This window comes from Nerophis ophidion, linkage group LG21, assembly GCF_033978795.1.
Source record: "Nerophis ophidion isolate RoL-2023_Sa linkage group LG21, RoL_Noph_v1.0, whole genome shotgun sequence".
NCBI classification, from domain to species: domain Eukaryota; kingdom Metazoa; phylum Chordata; class Actinopteri; order Syngnathiformes; family Syngnathidae; genus Nerophis; species Nerophis ophidion.
Window position 1 is genome coordinate 18,428,559 of NC_084631.1, and position 15,422 is coordinate 18,443,980.

The window sequence follows — 15,422 nt, forward strand, 5'->3', positions numbered from 1 at the left end:
CCAGTGTTTTAGTGAGTTAAATAGTACCTGATAGTCCGAGGGGTGTGTCCACGGGTGTCTTGAGGCCAGTGTCTGAGGGAAGTCGACGGAAGGTACAAGGACGGCGCAAACTCCACAGATCTCCGGTAAGAGGCGACTTTTTAACACAATTTTCTCACCGAAACCTGCCGGTTGACAAGTGGTCGGGAACCATGTTCATTTGACCGCTCTGATCCATAGTAAAGCTTCACCTTCGGGAATTTTAAACAAGGAATCACCGTGTGTTTGTGTGGCTAAAGGCTAAAGCTTCCCACCTTCATCTTTCTACATTGACTTCTCCATTACTAATTGAACAAATTGGAAAAGAATCAGCAACACAGATGTACAGAATACTGTTTAATTGCGCAAAAGAGACGACTTTTAGCCGCAAATAGTGCTGCAATAATATTTCCTGACAGTCCGTGACATCACGCGCACGCGTCATCATTCCGCGACGTTTTCAACAAGAAACTCCGCGGGAAATTTAAAATTGCAATTTAGTAAACTAAACCGGCCGTATTGGCATGTGTTGCAATGTTATTATTTCATCATTGATATATAAACTATCAGACTGCGTGGTCAGTAGTAGTGGGTTTCAATAGGCCTTTAAGTGATAATATTTCAGAGTAAAGTCCCTTTATTAGGCAGGGACCCACAACAAATATTTTTTTCCAGTTTTCAAGGTCATTTAAATTAATAATTAATATTTGATTCACGGAAAAATCCAATCAGAGCAATATTACATAAAAATATTTGCGCAGTCTTATAGTTGGCGACAATTATTAAGTAATTAGATCAATATTTGATTTTTTGGGTTGTTTTTCTTCATGTTGACAAATTCAGGGAATCATTTTCTTGACACAGGAAAACTTTGAGTTTGGAAAAACTAAAGGATTTAAATGAGTAGTAGATAATAGTTGTTTTCTTCTTTTCAGTTATTGTGTAGCATTGACTTTGTTTTGCTCAACATTTTGATATAATGTAATAAAAGATAATAAGGAACTAGTTTAAATAGTGGGTTTGAGATTGTTTAACTGCAAATGACCACACATTGAAAAACCGTAAAGTTAATAGAAGTGATAGGTATCGGGGGAATACTGAACAACTATGCAATGAAGTGATAACAGTGCAATCCTACAATACCCCGTTTGTGGACAAGGAGAGACACAGCCGGCAAAGCACGTTCAATGTCTTTATTACCTAGCGTTAACGACACGCAGAGAACACATTCAATGAACTGCCGTCGGCATCATCTCGTGGCATTCTCTACCTGCAGGGTGCCAATACTGTGCTATATGCTATTCCTCTCCCTTGCTGATTATTGGAGACTCTGGTATGTAAGCTTATACAGTATCGCTCTTCTCAACGACCGGCGAGTGCATAAGAAGGCACTCAATTTGTTTGTGACACTTCAAAAAACAAAAAAACGACCGATGACAATCCATTTGTGTATATTTTTTAGCATATTTCATATTTTACTCACTTGTTGCAAATGCGTCATGGCCAATTATGCAAATTTAACTATTAGGTCATTACATCTTGGCGATTTATTTGCATCATGACATCCAAAACGATTGTGTACAAAAATGATCACCCTTAGAAATGTATTTACTCCATGATGTCTATTTGATTTAGTAATGTCATATTTTTAATTGTCAGAAAAACATGTAAAAAAATCCACATTTCAGAAGCTGAACCATGAATTACCAAATTGACCCGGAAATAAGAGGGTACTTTCCCCTGGAAAATAGTCTGAAAAAGATGAGTCGTCTTATATTCAAAAGGTATAGATTTATTTTTTATGCATGCTCTTTGCTGTATTTTACCATTGCTCCATGTTTTTGGTCTACCTTTATATTCTGAATTGAGCACAAGTAAACCACACTAGAGTTTATTTGCAATCAGATTTAAGTCTCTTTTCTCAAGCTTTTTGGTGCGCACTAAGGCTCGATGGCTTGTGATCACACTTTACCACACAACTAAGTGATTTTTTTTAAAAATGGGGGCTAATAAAGCAAAATTATTTAACAACTCTCAAGCAACTACAACATAAAAAAATTAATTAAATATTATTTAAAAAGGGTCCGTCTTATTCTCGGGTCAATCGCCACATTTACTGTATATCTGTTATAGGAATATTCCAACGCAAAGAAAGAACAAGATGATTAAATTAACTATATCCCTACATATATTACCGCTTAATGAGCTACAAAAAAGATAAAGCTTATATATTCACTTTTATGATAAGTTAGAATCATTATACTGATTGAAATGCTTACTATCGAGGTAGACAGACCATTTTCTGAACACATTTTTAGTAGGTTGCCTGCTACTCACCCCTCTCACCGTGTCTTCATTTTTCCACTTTCTTTCTCAGGAAATAAGTCAATACTGCCAGAGTCGTCACTTCTTTACCAAACTGCTGCTTCAGCAAGTCTGTGGTACCTTCACATGACCAGGTATCCTCAGGGTGTGAGTGCACGTGTGTGGTGTTCAGTTTCTGACGGCCAACATGGAGTTGATTTCCCAGATGAGGTTGCGCAGTTGATCCATAATCTGCTTCAGCTGCTGGTTCTTCTGCTTCAATTTCTGTTGGAAGAAAGAAAACAATTCCGAATGATTTAGATGCTTTTTTATCGCGTGGACTAATTATAAGACAAAATGCCACCCGGCCAGATGAAGCAGCAGTTGTAATATATGACACCATAAAAGTCAGCCATAAAACAACATACCATGAAAGTCTTTCACTATATACTGCAGGCGATTTGCAACAAAAATGCTCAACTGGCACAGGAATGACCGATTTTGATGAGGATTTTGAATATTTTGATATGTATTTTCTACCTCTACTGTGTTTTTTTTCTTGTGGCCAGTGTGCTCAAACCAATACGGCATCCTAGATTGAAATGTTATATGGTGACTTATATGAACAATTAAATGCCATTTATTTTACCGAACATTTGCAGAAGCTAGACTTAAATATTTCAAAAGTGCATTTTAAGAGTTATTACAGCTATCATATTAGAACTAGATGAAGCAATTCCTGAAGGAATTGCGTGTGAATGCTCCAAAGCTAAAGTTGAACTGAAATTCCGGAATGTTTTTAGAATTGTTGAAGTAGAGCACAGAATTCCTTAACAGGCAGAATTTTGAAGTTGGAGCAGTTTGAATCAGATGAAACGTGGGAATTGTGGAACCTTGAAGAATGTCCAATTGATTTCAATAGGAATTTCGGGAAAAGTGGGAATTCTTTTTTTAAATGGGAAAAAACTTGAATGGTCTGAATAAGTTGAAATGGTTGGTGTTGAAATTTTTCAAATCGGTCAAGAAATGTTGAAGTAGTAACATGATTCATTGAGAAATGGTATTTTGGAATTCCTGGAATTTGGGGGAAAACTGGGAATTTTTCCAGTTCAAAAAACAACTTTGTTTTTTTGTCCTAGTCAAGGGGAATATTTTGACGGTAGAATGGTTTAAGTGGGTTGAAAAATGCGGAAGGAGTAGTCGCCAGAAAAAAGGGTGGAAATAGGGCTTTGGAAAACCAGGAATTCTAGAAAATCCTGGAATTTCACCCATTCGCACACATATTCATACACTGATGGCGGTAGCTGCCATGCAAGGCGCTAACCAGGACCCATCAGGAGCAAGGGTGAAGTGTCTTGCTCAAAGACACAATGGACGTGACTAGGATGGTAGAAGGTGGGGAATGAACCAGGAATCCTAAGATTGCTGGCACGGCCACTCTCCCAACTTTGCCACGCCGTCCCCACGTGGTGGTCAAGCTCGCTCTGTTTTTGATAGGTACTCCGCACTATTTAGCTTTTCTCAAAGAAAAAATACCCTATGCTTGTGTTGTTTTCGGCTGTGCGAATCGTTTGCTTCGCAAAAAGGAAAAACGTTTCTTCACAGTTCCTCAAAAGGTTATTAAAAAGGGAAGACAAATGCAAGATTTTACAAAACAACGAGAAATGGAAAGGGGGCATGGTGGAAAAATGCATGAGTTTGCAGTGATGACTTTGATGATGACTTAAAGGTTTGTTTGATATACTTTTATCGTTCACTATTTCTCATTAAAGTATTATCTTGATATTATTTATATTTCTTAAACATGTTTGTTACGAGTGTTTTGAAAAGCACCAAATCGGGAAATGTCAGCAAAACCTAAAAGAGTTACGCTTTTACCAAAGACAGCAATCATAAATGAAGCTTTCATCTATAGTTATATCTTGATAAAAACAGGGAAAACACGCTACTCCTAAATGGCGCGTGCAACAGCAAAAAGTCAAGAATTACAACCTGACCCGAGCAAAAACGATGCATATTTTTCCGAGAGAGTCTTGATACCAATTTCCTTGACCCGGCCACACACAAAGACGTTGTAGACATTTAAACTTTTCCAGTTTTTTAAAATCTGTTTTATCGGGTAGAATGACGTCTAGAGCACAGTAGTTCGATATGTCTGAGAACGCGACAGACGTATAATCCTTGATATCATTCGACAAATCTTTTTTTGATGAAGTATAGGGATCTTTTCCATTGCACAGTTTTATTTTTTGCTAGTATTTGCTTTTGGCAGGAAGATTTAAGTCTCTTTTTTATTCAGCTTTTGCACTGCTTGCTTTACAATAGCCATCTTAGCTTTGTTGAACACCACTTGTTTTTACTACAATAGCAATCTTAGCTTTGTTGAACACCACTTGTTTTTACTTCCAGGAAGAAGTCACGTGTCGGAATGCAAGTAATTGGGAAAGCCAGCTGTGCTCGTGGCTGAGTAGCAATGAATATAAGGCGCACTTAAAATCACTTGTTTTTCTCAAAAATCGACAGTGCGCCTTATAACCCAGGGCGCCTAATGTACGGAAACATTTTGGTTTTGCTTACAGACCTCGAAGCAATTTTATTTGGTACATGGTATAATGATAAGTGTGATCAGTGGATGGCAGTCAAACATAAGAGATAAGTGTAGACTGCAATATGAAGGCAATATGACTCTGTTAAAAAACATCAACATTTTATATGTTCCATTGAAAACATAGAAAAATTATAAGCGGCGCTCAAAAATCTATCAAAATGTTTTAGTATGACTTTGGTAAACTATGAAGCCACACTGCTTGATGGATCATAAATAAATAAATGATAAATGGGTTGTACTTGTATAGCGCTTTTCTACCCTCAAGGTACTCAAAGCGCTTTGACACTACTTCCACATTTACCCATTCACACACACATTCACACACTGATGGAGGGAGCTGCCATGCAAGGCGCCAACCAGCACCCATCAGGAGCAAGGGTGAAGTGTCTTGCTCAGGACACAACGGACGTGACGAGGTTGGTACTAGGTGGGATTTGAACCAGGGCCCCTCGGGTTGCGCACGGCCACTCTCCCACTGCCCCACGCCGTCCCCTCATCATATGTGTATTATTATGGTGTGTGTATAAGGTAAGACATTATCTGGTGTTTTGTTTCGCAATATTATGCAAAAGCAACTTTTCTTAACTTCTGGTACCTGCTGATCTGTATCTGGGATCTGCATAAGTCCTGAAAATCTGTGTGGCTGCGTCTTTGTAGACCGTGACAACGTCGTAGTCAATAAGCTTCTTGTTTTTCTATAGCTTCTCGTTATGGGACATTCATCTTCCACTGTTGCCATTTCTGATATAAAGTGGTGTTAAGTTCTTACTTATATCTGTCAGTAAATTTGCCATGAAAGCGCTAAAACATACCGGTATAGTGAGTTTTTATTATTCACCCGAGGAACTTTAATTATTAGAGAGTTGTGGTCGGACAATTTTTCACGGGGCACATTTCTGGCGTTGTTGTTGTAGTAGAGAGCTAGAGCGAGAGCTAGATTAGATTAGCTAAGAAAGATAGATAGATAAAATACATCAGTAAAAACAAGAATATAACAAGAAAAAACTAGGCAGTAGTGACCATGTTATGAAAATGTATTGCACTGTTTTTTGTTGCAGTTTATTTCAGTAGTTGTTTACAGATGAGGAGATGCTGCTCCGTTGTTGATTTAAGTAAAGTCTGAATGTCATTAAAACAGTTAGCTCCATCTTTTGACACTTCTTCCACTCCCGTTCTTGCACGCTACACCGCTACAACAAAGATGACGGGGCGAAGACGCTGTCGAAGGTGAACTACGTAAATAAGACCGCCTACAAAACGGCGCATCCTGAAGCAACTGTCAAAAAGCGGCTTAAAGATGATCTGTAAAACAAAATCAATGCAATATTTTGACCAAAGAACCACCATTACATGTTATGTAGACCACAAGGAAGTGTTTTCAACTTAGAAAAAAAAATAACAATGGGCCCGATAATCCGGTGCGCCTTATATATGAAAAGTGATCGAAAATAGACCATTCATTGGCAATGCGCCCTATGGTCTGGAAAATATGGTAATTAAAAATAATTGCATGTCTTACAACGTCGTCCAAAATGTTGTGCGCCTTTTAAGGCTTTTGGCACATAACCCAAACTTCAGAAGAAGCTGCCAACAATTGGGGAAAAGGTGAACCACCTTATTGCTCAGATAAAAGAAGGTAGCTGAACTACAAGCTTCTATTGAGTAGCAGCCATTACAAGATTAATAGATGTGCAGTTTCTACATAAAATAATTAGGTAAAATGTCTATTAAAAAGACTTCGATGACAACTCTTACAACTTAGCTTCTCACTCGGATGAAGATACAAGATAATTGTGTGTTATGGTTAATGGTGCCTGGAGGTGCAAGCATCATGGCCTGGAGCTGTTGAAGTGATCTCTGCACTTGGGAGCAATCGTTCATTGAGGAAAATTTGATATCAAGCAGCTTAAAGAAAATAAGAAAAATACTTTGGAACCTGACTAGCCAAGTTTACCTACATAGTGTATTAAAGGAAACATTTATTTTAAAAAGTTTTCCGCAGTCGCCAGACGTATTCTTTTCTTACGTGTAGACACTAAGATTGGACCCCCAAGAGGGATGTTTTCGTTTTCCCTAGTGTCTCAGAAGTTACTGTATCTGCAGTGAAATCTATAAAGATCCCAGTATTTGAGCAACACTCCTTTAGCCGTGACTAATTACAGGCCCTTTTTGCAGCGTAGATAACACCTAGAGCGATCGATTTCACACGGCTCCCTTAATATCAACTGTTTAGCTGATTGTCCTTGAAGATAATCCGGAGTGGACCATTTGGAGGCCTTTCGGTTTATCGCTCGTTTTCTGAAGGACCCTCACTACCTTAGCTACGTCGCTCTTTGAGATTCATTCTCTAAGTATGTGTGTGCATATGTGAGTGTATTTTACGTGATATGCCTCACTCCCCTCATGAGCAGCTCTTGAATTAACGCCTCCATGTATTTGCTAAAGCATTGAGATAGTATTCTGAGCCTTTTTATTTTCACTCTCTGAAAGTAATACGAGATCTGTATCACTGAACAGTTATTTTCTTATTGCTTTGGAAAGTAAAACATAACCGGGTATTCTTTTCATAAGAATTGCAAGCATAAATCAAGGAATTCGGCTTATAAAGCAACAGATTTGTAACCCCACTCTTGCCAGATCCTTATAGTTCGCTGAGCTCTACACAAAAATCTGGGACTTCTCAATAGGATACGTATTTCAGAAGGTAGGGCCTTGTAAAAAAAATCATTGTTTGTGATTGGATAAACCACTTGTCCTTTATCTTGAATGACGTGCCCATACTTAGGGACGGCGTGACGAAGTTGGGAGAAGGGCCGTGCCAGCAATTTGAGGGCTACTGGTTCAATCCCCACCTTCTACCATGCTAGTCATGTCCGTTGGGTCCTTGAGCAAGACACTTCACCCTTGCTCTTGATGGGTCCTTGTTAGCGCCTTGCATGGCAGCTCCCGCCATCAGTGTGTGAATGGGTGAATGTGGAAATAGTGTCAAAGCGCTTTGAGTTTCTTAAAAAAAAGGTAGAAAAGCGCTATACAAATACAACTCATTTACCAAACTAGCCAACCTTCTCGGGAGACTCCCGAATTTCATTGCCCCTCCCGAAAATCTCCCGGGGCAACCATTCTCCCGAATTTCTCCTGATTTCCACCCGGAAAACTATATTGGGGCAGTGCCTCAAAGGCACTGCCATTAGCGTCCTCTCTCACCTGAAACTTTCACCCCTTAACAGCCGCATGCTGTCCGGGCGTCCTCTTTTCCTCCATATAAACAACGTTCCGGCCCAGTCACATAATGTAGCGCTGGACAGGTTTACCGATGGTCTTTACTCGAAGATGTCAAGAAATGCTGACACGTTGTATGATCTTTTAACTGTTTTATTAACGTTAATTTCAAGCACGTGCACACACACACACACACACACACACACACACACACACACAAGTGAATGCAAACATACTTGGTCAACAGCCATAGATGTCACACCAACGGTGGCCGTATAAACAACTTTAACACTGTTACAAATATGCAACACACTGTGAACCCACACCAAACAAGAAAGACAAATACATTTCGGGAGAACATCCGCACCGTAATACAACATAAACACAACAGAACAAATATCCGGAATCCCCTGCAGTACTAACTCTTTCGGGACGCTAACATCTAACATCTACGGAAAAGGAAATAGAAGAATGAAGAAGAGACATGGCGACGACGAGTAAGAAGAAGAAATACACTTCTAAGTTACAAAATGATTGAAAAAAATAATTACATTTCATCCAGGACAGCTTGAAGGGAAAGGGGTATATGCTGTCTGCACCTCGCCCCCGCAAACCCGCCTCCCTATCGTCCGAATTCGGAGGTCTCAAGGTTGGCAACTATGGACATGACCTTTCAACCACTCACATCGAAATCAACCTGTGACGCTGATGAGAGCGACACTGGGAAATCCAAAACAGATCAGCCGACATATTGGATAACGACAGAGCGAAAAGTTAGAGAACTTTTACTGGAACAACGCAGCAATGTCAATTGACGGTCGATGTTGTTTGTGCAAAGAAAATATGCGGATAAAAGGCTTCATTGGGAACAGAAAAAAAAATTTTCACAAAGTCGCCAACGAAAAAAGCTTCGACGAACATCTAACAGAACTTGGTTGGGAATTGTTGAATGTTCGCGAGAGACTGTGTCGAATATGCTTACGGCGCTTTGGCTTGATAGGGAAACTCCAAGACATTCCGTCCACTTTTAAAAGATGTCAAAAAACTGAAGAGGTTCTGAACAGTCATCTCCTTTGGGGACAGCGACATCAGAGAGTGCAAAGGTATCCGTCGCACATAAACGGGACAGGGTGCCGACTCCATTGAAATTGTGTTCCCATCCTCCGACACCTACTGCTCCCTGAGCTCCTAAACTACTGAATTGATATTCGATAGATTCGACAAAATAGTTGCAATAGTAGAATCAATGTCAGCACACGACGCCATTGTTGTTTGAATCAAACAGTCGCTTCGGCGCTACGTCACATATATAAAATCCCACACAGCGATCCTATTTGGTTCATTATTTTTTGCTATCTTGAAGGAGTTTGCATTGCCCTTGAGCCCAGATCCTTGTGTGGAGCTCAGCGAACTTCAAGGAACTGGCGATAGTCAGGTTAACAGATTTGCCTCTATTTAAAAACTTGAAGTCCACTTTTTCCTCAGTGGGAATATTACGGAGACAGCGAAAACTTCATTATAGGGAGCTTGCTGATATGCAAATGACTGCTTGTTTCACACATTTTTCTGCAAAGCCAGGTAAATAATATTCCACTCATAATCTCATTATTATTGTGAGTCTTTCAATTATATTGTGTTTGCAAGAGTACATGATTCCACCTTGACACCGCTTCTCTTTGTGTGAAAATAGCGAGGTCATTGCAAACAAAGAAAAATAAATCCTGCACGTGTACTCTCACATCTCTAACCTCTCAACAGCCAACCCAACTGTTCTGTTTTGATGTTTTTTTCAATCTGTAAAAGGCTTCTGGTGACACTTTTGACACCCAGCCTTGAACACTGTCAAGTAGCCACTCAAGGAATGTAAACAAGAAAGTGTTGTCGTCTTAAAAGACCACCTGCAGAGAATCCGAATTGCCTCGTATCAGCTGGCACTAGGGATGAAATAGCTTGGAAATATATCGCAGCTCACAAAAGTGTTGGATGTGTTATTTTAGCAATACTACTATAAAGGCAAAAGACAACTAGAAGGTCACTCAGCCAAGCGCAAACTGTTCATGAAATTGCGAAAACTACACCACATGAAATCCACCAGTCGACGGACACAATGAGGCAAATTTTCTACAAGAAACTGAGGGAAGCAAGACAAAGGGAAGCCTAAGCATTCATAACTAAAGCACGGCAAAAAGATAAGTAAGTTAACTTTAGTATTTGTGTCAATTTTTGCTATGTATCAATTTTTGAATATTGGAATGGTGACACCAAAAGACCAATCTGCTCAACCAATGAGCAACCAGTGGTGTTGCGACATACTGATTCAAATCAAAGAACCATTCAAAAACAATTCCAAAAGCTTGTGCCACTGTCAAGGTTTAGAGTCAGTGCTGCGCTCGTTTATGATCTGAGTTCACAGGTTTTTACAATCTCAGGGTCAATCAAAGTTGGAGCCTTGAAAAAGCCCTGAACTACACAACACTCATAAAAAGAGCGTGTGTAATTTACTTTTAGTATCAAACATTTGAAGGGACTAAGGCCAAGACATTATGCGCATGTGAGTATGCATGCAGAGTAAGATCGTGTGAATGAGTGACAATGGGAGGCTTTACAGAATCAGAACATTTTGTGCAGTGTAATAAACAATACTATTTTGTCTGACACATTTTTAGTTCATATCCAGAAAGTTTCAATCCAATTTTAAATTTGGAGGTGACCTAAATGATGTAAAAGTAATGGTAGTGAGTAGGGGTGTAAAAATTGATCACTATATCGATAAATTGATTTATATTCCTAAATTTCAAGTATATCAATATGTACTTGGCAAATTTGCCTTCCAGAAAATAGGTATCGATCTAAAATTGATTTAAAATGGAATTTCATTGATAGTACAAAAAGGAAAACATTGAAGAACAACAAACTTCATATAAAGTTTTGCACTTTTAATAATAAAGTTGTTAAACATTAAGTCTATTTTTACTCATCTAAAAAAAAAATGGCAGATACCAACTGTGGTCGAGAAAGGTTATAAAAGCAAACGCGACAAGACAATAGCGTAATACTTGTGATATGGGTTTGTGCCTTTAAGAGGTAGTACTGTTGTGTGTGACAAGTGCGAGAGAATGGAGACGCAAAAGAGTTTGGGTGTCTGTGTGTTGAGTGTCGGAACGTGAGTTATGGCCAACAGCAGCTCTTGTACAAGTGTCTTTTGACTCTCTGACTTTGTTACTGCTTGTTAATAAAGCGTCAGAGTGTATTTCCGAGTCGGTCTCTCCTTCTCCAATGTGGGGCATTACAATATTATTAATCAAAACAACTTTCAGCCACAGCATGAGTGCAAAAGCCACAACAAAGAAATGGCACAACACAGTATTATAAAAGCTGCAATGCAACTTAAAGATGGGAAAATCCGAAGTAATAGAGGCGCAAGTTATGGCAATGCATCCACTCCCAGAAAAAAAGAAGAGCTAATTTAATCCGAAACAAATAAATACAAGAGATGGATGAAGGAGGCTATGAAAATTAGGAAGTGAAAGGGCCAACACTATCAACAGAAATGAGAGCGCATACAGTACATCAGTGGTCACCAACGTGGTGCCCGTAAGGACCAGATGAGTAGCCCGCTAGAATAAAAATAGCTCAAATAGCAGCACTTACCAGTGAGCTGCCTCTATTTTTTACATTTTGTTTATTTACTAGCAAGCTGGTCTCGCTTTTCTCGACATTTTTAATTCTAAGAGAGACAAAACTCAAATAGAATTTGAAAATCCAAGAAAATATTTTAAAGACTTGGTCTTCACTTGTTTGAATAAATTCATGTTTTTTTTTTAACTTTGCTTCTTATAACTTTCAGAAAGACAATTTTAGAGAAAAAATACAACCTTAAAAATAATTTTAGGATTTTTAAACACATATCCCTTTTTACCTTTTAAATTCCTTCCTCTTCTTTCCTGACAATTTAAATCAATGTTCAAGTAATTCTTTTTTTATTATTATAAAGAAGAAAAAAAAAGGTTTTTAATTTAATTCTTCATTTTAGCTTCTGTTTTTTCAACGAAGAATATTTGTGAAATATTTTTTCAAACTTATGAATAAAATTCCCAAAAAATATTCTGGCAAATCTAGAAAAATCTGTAGAATCAAATTTAAATCTTACTTGAATTTATTTTTTAAATTTTTGTTCTGGAAAATCTAGAAGAAATAAGGATTTGTCTTTGTTAGAAATATAGCTTGGTCCAATTTGTTATATAATACAACAAAGTGCAGACTGGATTTTAACCTATTTAAAACATGTCATCAAAATTCTAAAATTAATATTAATCGGGAAAAATTACTAATGATGTTCCTTAACTTATTTTTAAAAAATTTTCAAAAAGATTTGAATTAGCTAGTTTTTCTATTCATTTTTTTCAGTTGAATTGTGAAATTTAAAAAATCGAAATTGAAGATAAACTATGTTTCAAAATTTAATTTTCATTTTTTTCGTGTTTTCTCCTCTTTTAAACCGTTCAATTAAGTTTTTTTTTCATCATTTATTCTCTACAAAAAACCTTCCGTAAAAGGAAAAAAAATGTACGATGGAATGAGACAGAAATACCCATTTTTTTAATATATATATATATATATATAGAATTATTTATTAAAGGTTAATTGAGCAAATTTGCTATTTCTGGCACTTTGGTTAAGTGTGTATCAAACTGGTAGCCCTTCGCATTAATCAGTACCCAAGAAGTAGCTCTTGGTTTCAAAAAGGTTGGTGACCCCTGCAGTACATACTTCCGCACACCTGGGACGCTGTCCTTTATTGGTGATGCCAAGGTGGAAAACAGAGACTGTATGGCCGGGTCAGGGAACTTTATTCAAATCTACTATTAACATGTTGGTTAATTAACAGTATTTTTATTGAAAATTGCCTGAATGTCAAAAATGTTAGCAGAAAAAGTCTCCTCTTATATAGTAATGATGCATTCAAATAAGATCTGAATGCCTTGGCCATTGTTTAGCTCCTTGTTCGTAACCATAATTCATTTATACCTAATTCCATTACAAAATATAACAAGAATATAGGAAACTTCCACTGTAATGTCCAATATCCAGTATTTATTTCACAGTCACACTGGTTGATTGTTTTTGCTAAAAGGTTAATGAATCGATTTCTACTCACTGAATCATTTCGGATTATATCGTTCAACAAAAACGTAGATTGTCCTTGAATCGTATCAGCATACTTGCCAACCCTCCCGATTTTCCAGGGAGACTCCCACATTTCAGTGCCCATCCCGAAAATCTCCCGGGGTAACCATTATCCCGATTTCCACCCGGACAACAATATTAGGGGCGTGCCTTAAAGGCACTGCCTTTAGCGTACTCTATAACCTGTCGTCACGCCCGCTTTTCCTCCATACAAACAGCGTGCCGACCCAGTCACATAAAATATGCAGCTATGACACACACATAAGTGAATGCAAGGCATACTTCATCAACAGCCATACAAGTCACACAGAGGGTAGCCGTATGAACAATTTTAACACTATTACAAATATACGCCACACTGTGAACCCACACCAAACAAGAATGACAAACACATTTCCTGAGAACATCCGCACTGTACAACGACAAACAACAGATCAAATACCCAGAACCCATTGCAGCACTAACTCTTCTGGGACGCTACAATATACACCCCCAAACCCCAACCACGCCGACCTAATGGCACCATTTCTATGTGCCTCGAGTGGTAGAGTCTTAGGCCCAATCCCAATGTACACCCTATTCACTACCACTAACCTTGCCCCACTACACGCTGGAAATGAGGCAACAGGGTGTAGAGCTTTGTAATCTTCCCTAGGAATTGGGACACCACTTCCCACGTCAGTGCATAGTTAATTAGCCACTACATAGTTAAGTTTGCACATAACAATAAACCTGGCAGCAATTGAGTTAATGGTTGAAATTGTTTTTATCATTCATCATGCTTTGATTGATGATTAAATTAATTACACTGCGAACAAGCCACTATTGGCAATTGTTGTCTCTCATGAAGTTTTTGGATGTATGTAACGTTATTGTTTTCATATCCGCTAGCTTGTCGTCAGTATTTTTAACTTAACGTTAGTTAGTGTGGCTAACGGTCTAACGCTGCAAACTAATGTGTAATGTGTTGTACAACGTACGCAGAAATTGGCGAATTTTCTTCTGGCCTTCTCTAGGTAAATCAGCATCTAAAATCCCTCGCACCGAAAGGTTAGATTCAAACACCCTTCACCTTGTTAGGTCCACTACCCCTACTGTATATGTTAAGGGTAATTGAGAGACCACTACCCTCACAGGAAGGCACTAAATTTAGGGATAGGGCTTAAAAGTAGGGCAATGATGTATGTAAGGACTGGCCCTTATGTGTACTGTCCATATGAGGGTTTTTGTTCTATCCTTAGCAAATATAGTTGGACAGAAAGTACTCTATACTAATGGAATTACTCTATAATTAATAGGAAAGTACTTCGTTTGGAAAAATGCTAACTTGTTTTTCAAAAACCGAGTTGATCTGAAACAGGACTCCGAGAACATGCAAAGTACAATTGCAGTGGAAAGTATAAATACGAGGTTTAGTTGAATGACGTCTTATTATCTAACATTATGAGGATACTGCAGCATTTTTGGAGATGGATTACCTCCTCCTGTGTACTTTTTAGGAGAAGATTTAAGTGGAAGATACTGTTCTGTGCATACTGCAATGGGCCTACACATACTTTGAAAGAGTGGCCTCTGTATGTCAAACCTGGGAACAGTGTCTATGTCAAGAGCATCACTGGTGCTCCACAAGGAACTGTCAGCATCATTCCTGTTCATATTCTGTCAAGAACCATTTCAAAGTCAAGTCACATTCAAAAATACTTGGACAATACAGCCCTTGTGGCCTGCCTGTAAAGGATGAGCATAGGGAATTAGTAGAGACCTTTAGAGACTGGTCTAGTAAATGTCGTCTCCACCTGAACACAGTCAAAACCAAATAGACGGTGGTGGATTTTAGAAAAAAAAAAAGGGTCAGCTCATCAACTAGTTTCAGAGGCAGTTTGGACCCAAATATTTTTAGTAATTACCGACAAGTATCAAACTTAAAGTTATTAAGTACAATTTAAAAAACAAGTCAATTACTTTTTAAATATAGATAACATTTTAGAAAGCCATCAGTCTGGTTTTAGGAAGAACCACAGCGCCAAGACAGCACTTTTAATTAACATCAGGTGGAATCTAGATAACAAAAAGCTTTGTTCTGGTG

At 38.3% G+C, this 15,422-nt stretch overlaps 1 protein-coding gene across 2 annotated transcripts in view; it reads right to left on the reverse strand.

The window, feature by feature from the left end:
- Positions 1-1,197: 1,197 nt before the first annotated feature.
- The window catches only part of med30 (mediator complex subunit 30), a 133,775-nt gene continuing 119,550 nt past the window's right edge, over positions 1,198-15,422 (reverse strand). For both annotated transcript variants that reach the window (XM_061882071.1, XM_061882070.1), the window contains exon 5: positions 1,198-2,607. In XM_061882071.1, the coding sequence (XP_061738055.1) occupies positions 2,512-2,607 (96 nt within the window). In that variant the 3' untranslated portion in view covers positions 1,198-2,511. The remainder of the gene's footprint in view (positions 2,608-15,422) is intronic.